The sequence below is a fragment of the Protopterus annectens genome, chromosome 4.part0, assembly GCF_019279795.1.
Source record: "Protopterus annectens isolate FY-2018-M chromosome 4.part0, PAN1.0, whole genome shotgun sequence".
NCBI classification, from domain to species: domain Eukaryota; kingdom Metazoa; phylum Chordata; order Ceratodontiformes; family Protopteridae; genus Protopterus; species Protopterus annectens.
In genome coordinates, this window is record NC_056733.1 from 82432645 (window position 1) to 82440895 (window position 8251).

Here is an 8251-nt window from a genome sequence, read left to right on the forward strand (position 1 = left end):
CCAGTCTTTTCAAAGCCCACAAGAGACAATAAAACTTTTATGCCCATTTCTGCATGGACTCTTAGTTCTAAGATTAACAACTGACTAAAAAAATTTTCAAAAATGCAAAACCTGAAAATACTGAAAAGCAATAGCGATATAAAATAACCTACTAGTTATACAGTACTTGTGGTTTCTTTCCATTTACAAAATAATTCTGAAATGTCTGTAAAACTAACTTTTTGGAAAACATGCTATGTAATTTCCTGTTGACTCAGCCTCCTGTTGCATTACAAAGGAAAGGCTTTAATTTCAGCAACCAGAACTGCCTCAGAATGCCCCAGTAGACTATGAATATAACTTAAAACATATTGCTGTATTAATGCACCCCCAAGCAACCACACTAACACATCCAAAAGCCTTGCATGTAATGGCAGCCACCGAATTACCCTCAGTTCAAGACAGATAACTCCCATGTAATAAAAAGTTCTCTATACAACAAGTATTGCACTGCGGTAAAATCACTAACACCAAGAGAAAGACTATGGATGTCATCAGCTTACTGGTTTTAAAGACAAATGCTTAGTGTTTCTAAGCTGTACAGTGCTGAAGCAAAACATCACATTATCCAGCATTGCTATGTACAAAAATGTGTCCATTCTTCAGTAACTCCCTCAACAACCACTAAACACTGCTATTGCAGAACTCAGAATATAAATAATATGTTAACATATTCTGACTTGGGCCAGTGCCACATCATACAGGAATAAAGCCCCAGTTGCGGCCCATGTTGCCCGAGTACTATTAGCAGCCCAGGCATATGAAGCTCTAGTAGGGAGGGAGGGGTGAACAGCCCGTATGGGGTGCATTTGTCTAAACATTCCCTGTGGTGGAACAAGGTCCACAGAGCCGGGTAGACCTCACATGTAACAAATTAACATGGGGAGGGAGGGCATTAAGGATAGCTCATTAAGGAAAAAAAAATCCCTCAGTGAAAGCAGTCAGTGGTACAACCCCCTAGAACACCCTTAGATCATGTGCATGACCCAGCCTTAGAAAGGAGATTGTCAAAGGGTGGTAAACCCGGTGATGGAAAGGAGCACTCAGGCTGTCAGAAAGAATGAACCAGAAAGTGTGTGTGTGTGTGGGGGGCAACTTCTGACTTAGTTTAAATCAAAAGCCTTCTTCTCCATGACAGATGTATGTCACAATAGAACCTAACCATGCAGTTCTCAGCATTGATGAGTGCTCTGCATTGAATTCATATTGTCTTTAAATGTTTAACATATAATAACATCCATATGTTATAAGTGCAATTTATATATATATATATATATATATATATATATATATATATATATATATATATATATTGTAATGGTTGCTATCAGTCCCTTTATTGTTTATCGTCTGTGACCCTGAGCAACTTTTCTTACTTTGCCCTTGTGACTTATGTTGGGTCACCCAAGGGGCACACATGACAATGTACTCCTGTTGCAGTTACTGAACAAATTTAGGACAAACCCTTACTTTAAAAACGGTGTCCATTTTGAAAGTAACAGCACAGAAGTTAACAGGAAAAAAATACTATGCTGCACACTGTGGTACCTTTTCTCCAGGGATTTTATTATTAAACATGGCTTTGCAGATTGGCCAGTGTGAAATCTCTCAAAGCAGAAGCAGTCTTTCTTAATCTGGGTTTCAGTTATGTTACTGTTTTACAAAAGTACACATGATTCCAACTCTCCAAGTCACACAGAAGCATTTGATTGACAAGCTGCTGAAGAGGACCCCTTTTCAAAACACTGAAGATGCCCACACTACTGGCACAATGAAACTATGCTGTGCAGAAGAAAAGTAAAGCCATTGAAACCAAGGTCTTCACTTTCACAAACCATTTCTTACAGCCAGGATGGAAGGTGACAACTAATTTACACGAAAAAAAAAGAGTTTTGTTCAATGTGAATACATCCAGTCGGGCAGTCAGATACGAGGCACTGGCTATGAGAACCGTGTACATAAGAGAAATAATCTTCTAATGTAATATCTGCAGAACCCTGCCTAGGCAATGACAATCTATAAGAAACTGGACATTTGGAATGATTTTATGCTTGCTATCAATAACGTTACATAATGTGTGTATGTCATATGTTAGTCTGTGACCTCTGATTCACACAACATATACACCATAATCACTATTTATCAAAGCAAATGCTTTCACTGGGAAGACATTTTCCAATTGTCAAATTGTTCTTGAAACAGGATACAGACTATTAAAAAAATCTTTATATAACATTACTCTAATAATTTTCAAGCAAGGGTAGAACCATGTTTGTAGCAAATTTTGGTTCCTAGGTAAATATAAAGAAATCAGTCTGCAGACGACTACATGTTCAGCTAATAAGCAGACAGTGACCAAAGGTGAGAATGAAATCATGTACCTTGTGTTTGTGAGGTAAACATGTTAAGCATTATGCCAACTAAAAACCCCTGTAATTGTAAAGATTTTTTTTTTAGTAGGCACGTCTAGATTTGGCAAATTTAAAGCATCTCACTATTTCAACATTTTTTTCTTGTTGTTAAAATGTCTCGAGTTTAGGACCTACTGCCAAGTAAAATTACTCCTGCCCAGAAAAGGCACTGAACACTGCCTGCTTACTTTAGTTAAATTGAAGGATATATTAACGTACAATTCCACCTCTGTAGAAGTGAATACAAACCCGTGCATACGTTTAAATTCTAAAATTAAAATCTTGGTGGCTTTCAGCAAGAATGTGTTTTCAAACTCCACTTTATAGAACCTAATCAGCACTGCCCCTTCAAAGTATTTCTAATTCAACCTTGTGAATGTTATATAAATATACATACATATATTATATATAAAAAAATACTTCTAGCTATGTATCAAGGAAATTACAATAAAATAGTTTTATATGTTAATGGTCTCCAGCAATATACAGAAAAAATAACTACTTCTTCACAATATTAAATGGTAGATGATGTAAAACCTAACTAGAAAAACTGGTTTAAAAAGCACTCTTCTCAATCAAATGTGTTTCTCTTCATTCAGAAAGTATTTGATTTTTTTTATTAACAAAGCAGGCAGTTACGAACTTGCCCCATTATTATTAAAGTGTGTTGCAACCACTAGAAAATGATGGTGTGGATAATATACAAACAGGTGACTTTGCAAAGCAGCACTAAACAGAAAACCGCATTAGAGATATTACCTACCACTCAGTCACCTACTGTGTGTATTCAAGTAGAAAGCTCAAAAGCGTCTCATCATATTGGTAAAATGTATTTTAAAGACATAACTGCAGAAGTTCCTCAAAACAGTAGTAAACTGTAGGAAATAAGAAATGCAATGTAGTATTTCAGCAGGTTGGGTCTTGGCATAGTGGTCAAGTTGTTTATCTCACAGACGCAAGGTATGGAGTGTTTTATTCTCACCTTTGAGGGAAATTCACTAAGCTTTATATTCCCTGTAAGAGTAACTAACCTAGTATTTACCTGTTAATCTAGTAATCCCTGCCTTTTACCTGGACATCTGATTGCAGGTTAACTACAAACAAATTGCTGCTGGCAAGGGAAATTTACCAATACATTTACATGTGCCCTCCTATATAGACATACACATAAACAAAGAGTATGCATGACAGAAAGGGACAGAATGTTACTTAAGTTGTAGGTTTCCAGTTCTACAATTAAAGACACGTGCATTTATTTATTTGGAAGGTTGGGTGCCGGGCTGGCGACTCGACACCGTAAAACTCCACTGCCAATCATGAGCGGATAGGTGATCCGCTGTGGTGACCCCTAACTAGGAAAAGCCGAAAGAAGAAGAATCTGTTTCAGTAACTTCTCTCTAGCTGACATAAAGTGTTGTGGTAACATCACATTCGTCGGCAGAAGAACTACAGGGATACTAGACTGTGAGGTGAAAAGACATCCTGATGTACGTATGCACCCAGTAATAAAACATACTGGGCAGCAAGTCTTTCTATGGGACTACATATTGGGGAGTTTTGGTGATCACCACGTTATTAGGGAACACTACCTCTTTAACCTAGCACCGGTGCCACTAAAAACAAACCACAAATACCACAAAGACTGAAGTAACAAGGTACACAAGGACACTCCCCAACTATCATGCTACCTGTTTTACATCCTGAGCCCACTTCCCAAGCAGCAATGGAAATTGTAAGCATCTGCTCCGAGCGCTATTTGGGAGTGGTTAGTGTCATTCACTGCTGCATGTGTCCTGCTGTGAACACAAATGACAAAGCAGACACAAGGATGTAGCTAAACACCTACCCCACATCTTTTATGGGGTGTTCCATCACTACCAATCAGGCTTAACATCTTCATGGGAATGATCCTTACAACAATAAAATATGCCAGATAAATAATTACTGTGATATCCTCTGTTCTGCACCTAGACCTTGCCTGGAAAAGGTCATCTGTGGATTAGCAGACAACTACCCTGTTACCAAAACTTGAATAACTTCATAAATAATTTGGCTGACAGGCATCAAGCTATCACACAATGTAACTTAAAGTGTCTGCTAAGTCATATTCCAGATATTGAAAGGGTGTGGATTTCTAACTATGACTGTTGATTAAAGGTGTGATCTATTTATTACTGGGTCACTATATGCATTCAAAAATCTTTGGAGCATATGAGAGAAAAATAACCCTTAACTAGCTGGGACTACTTTGGTTAACAAAATAAGAAATATCACGACAGAGTTTATTTATGATCACCAATGCATGATGTTTCCATGATGGGGCAATGGAAGAAAACATATTGAACTGGTAGTTTGACACTTTAACTTCAAGCTGTTAAGAGAGCTGCAGCTCATAGAACTGGGCTTGATCACCCCATTTTTGTAAGTGAATAATATGCTACTCTGAGCAAGTCGCTTATCCAAAGCCTTAGTATCACCCCTGAAATAAGGTATGCGTACCTAGTAAGGTTCATGCACCTGACTAGAGTTAAATGACACACAAATCAATGAGCAGAAAAAATTCAGACTATCCACTAAGGGCCCCAACCTTTTCCATTTCCCAACTATACAAATCCCAGTTTGGTTAAAAATCATACTCTCGAAAAAGAATAGTTCCTAAATGCTTTCATTACTAGGAATGCAACTTAGCTATAGCAATGGATGTGTGCTAATGTGGTTATTATCAAAACGTACTACAGGTGTTACAATCAGTATTGCTGAATTAGCTCAAACCCACTCTACAGTTCAAAACCATGTCCGACTGCTCAGATATGTGGCATGCATCAGTACAAAACACAACATGAATGGTAAACAATGAAATGCCACACCCCCACCCAAAGGTGAAACACGGGCTTCTAAAATGCACTGAACCGATTTCTCGGTGTAAAAAAGCTCCCACACATAACTCAAGGGTCACTTTCTCTGTGTAAAAATGCTCTTACATACAGTGTCAAGGATCATGTTCAGTGCAGTACACGGTGCCCTTTTCAATCTGTAAAAATGTTCCTTGACACTCTCTAGAAGTACATCCAGTATAGGTCATCGTACCCCTTTCTCTGTGTAAAGAAATGCACATACAGACGCTGTTAAATAAAAGATTAACTGGATAAAACAGAGAATGAATTACAAACGGACTTGGTGAAATCTAGAACAGCTAAAAGACACAGCAAGTAGTGCCAGAACTAAAAGACTGTCTCCCATTCACTCATTTAAAGGGTTATGAGAACTGCAACAGCCAGAGCGGCACTGTGTAAGTAAATCTACAGAAAATGGCAGGATGGGTGTCTGCATCACAACAGACCATGATTTTTCAAGACACCCTGGATCGAGCACAAAATTTCGTTCTGTGCTTCCTAAAATTGGAGAATTAAAAATAAATTTGTCGGAATATACTTGGCAGACAATGACAACCGTTAAAGAGTACTAGACAGAAAATACACGATAAGTCACATTATTTTATTCTGTCAAAATTCTCGAGTGAATAGTACAAATATTTTCAAAAGTGTCCCTGATTATTTCAGGACCTGTCTCTGATTCTGGAGGCAAGAGGTTGCACACTACAATGGGTACAGTCTGCGGGGTATTAAGAATATCAATTTGCATCGAAATATACTGCACTAGCTACAAAAATACACCTGAAAAATTATTATGGTGTCCCTCCAACCTGTTCTTCAAAGTAAGAGTACATTAAGATTAAGCACCATTAGCTGCAGTTATGATGCAAAAGTTATGCCCCCCCCCCCCCAAAGAAAAATAATAATAATCGCTACACAGATCACACAGTGTACGGTTTGCTATAAAACCAAGAGTTAGCATTACTGGGAGCGCTGCCACCTTACGGATCGCTTTCACGTTTTTACTTCACTATTCTCTGAGCTTTCAGTCTGCGAAAATAAAGCTATGGAGTGTGCGAATTAACGCCAGTCATTGTCCCACACCTCCACAGCAACGCATACACTGGCAAAGGTGGTAGCGACATTTGCAAATACTTGTATACCACCAGTTCATTTTCCTTCCACACCAGCCAACGGTTCCTGCCTGTGGTCTTTGGCTAGTCTACAATTTAGGACACCTTCATCTTAATCGATGCAGGTTGGGCAGCAAGCATCTCGCTCTACAGACATGGAATTAATAATTCATTCTTAGTTTACCTGAAGAACAAACTCTCACATTTATCAACCTGACCCTCCCTGGTATCGGTGATACGCACACAGAGCCCCTGCCGTGCTGGCGGGGGGCACAGGAAGGCACGGCAGGTGTATTTCCTTGGATGAGACTGGGGCAGGTAGGCAGAAGCACGGGTCATTACTATCCACGCACCCCGGGCAAATCAACCCTGCACTCGCTGTAAAGTAGTGACCAGCACAACTGCAACACTAAACCAGAAATAGGAATCGTGCTAGTGGGGCGGGGGGATAGAAAATACAAGATGCATTCCAATAACCGCGTCTCTTCCCCACATAGTGAGGTTATAAACAATACAAAGTTACACAAAGTGAGTTATAGTCTGAAAAAGTGCCGCGTGTATTGCGGCAACTCCAAGCAGGACTGGTACCTTAACCACTTCTTGCCCTACTAGTTGTACGCTACCCCACTTAACAATACTTGTTTTATTACTCATTGCTAAGTTGTCTCAAATTCTATCTGATCTGAAAACTGACATATGGGCAAAGAACCAAAAATACAGCAGATTCAACGGAGAGGTGAATGAAAACAGTTAAAACCCGTCTGAACAATTCAACCCTTCGAGAAGTCCAACAGCACCAAATCCAATCGGCGGGATACAAAAAAGGGGGACAGGGGAGTTTCATTCTTTCACAAGTAAGACAGGACAAAAATTAACCACCAAAACGTGAAAACTTTCAGTCTAAGTATATAAGCATTAAACATCCTTTGATTGCGTCCCGGTCTCACAGGGGAAAAAAAGCCTCACAGATGAATGGCACGCCACAGAAAAGATAGCAGTTACATGAGCAAGGGAGAGTGGTCTTGCCAGGGACTCTTATATAAAGCAATCTGGCAATTACAGTCCCTAGTTCCTCCTCTACTGCACACATTTGTTAACTAAAAGAAAGCAACTGTAACTTTATCGGACTACTTTGGTTTTACTTATAATTAGATTTTTTTCCAACATATCACCCTAACATACATGTTAGAAAGCCGATAGTTTACCTTCCCTTCCAGCTGCACAGATCGGTTGAATACTGCTGAGATGTGACCGCTTTAAACAGCATCAGCACAAGTATGGCCAAGGCAACTGTCACTGAGGGCAGCATTTTCTCCAGTTTTATGACCCAATGACCGCCAGCAAACTCCGGGCTTGGGCATCTGTGGTGCTACATGGTGGTCCAAAGAGTCCCCTATCCTGAATCCAAAGCTAGCGTCACGAAAACATTCCAATACAAGTCCTAGTACCTTTCGAGGGCTGGACGCAATACTGCCGCGGTCCTCTGTTAAGTCCCTTCAACAAACATAGATGATAACGAGCACTGAAACGACTTTACACTGAGCCTTCACTCTCTTCGGCTACGCGTCACACTCAGCTGGGACTACGATGCCCCGCCTCAAGCCCGCCCACCACGTCGAAGCCTGGGCAACGTACAAAACCTGGAGGCAGGAGCGAGTAGTAAACATATTGCTTGTCGTGTAGCTGGGTCGCTTTTCTAAAACTTTCTAGTATAATGACGGAATTCTCCACAACTACCAGCTCACGCTTTAACTCTTGAAAGTTATCAAATCAGATAGTGAAAATTACATGCTCA

General features: G+C 39.7%; 1 protein-coding gene across 1 annotated transcript in view; it reads right to left on the minus strand.

Moving 5' to 3' along the window:
* Nucleotides 1–8003, minus strand: part of METRNL (meteorin like, glial cell differentiation regulator) — a 48554-nt gene extending 40551 nt beyond the window's left edge. Inside the window, exon 1 of the mRNA XM_044068120.1 lies at nt 7662–8003. Coding sequence (XP_043924055.1) covers nt 7662–7765 — 104 coding nt within the window. The 5' untranslated portion in view covers nt 7766–8003. The remainder of the gene's footprint in view (nt 1–7661) is intronic.
* Between the last annotated feature and the right edge of the window lie 248 nt (nt 8004–8251).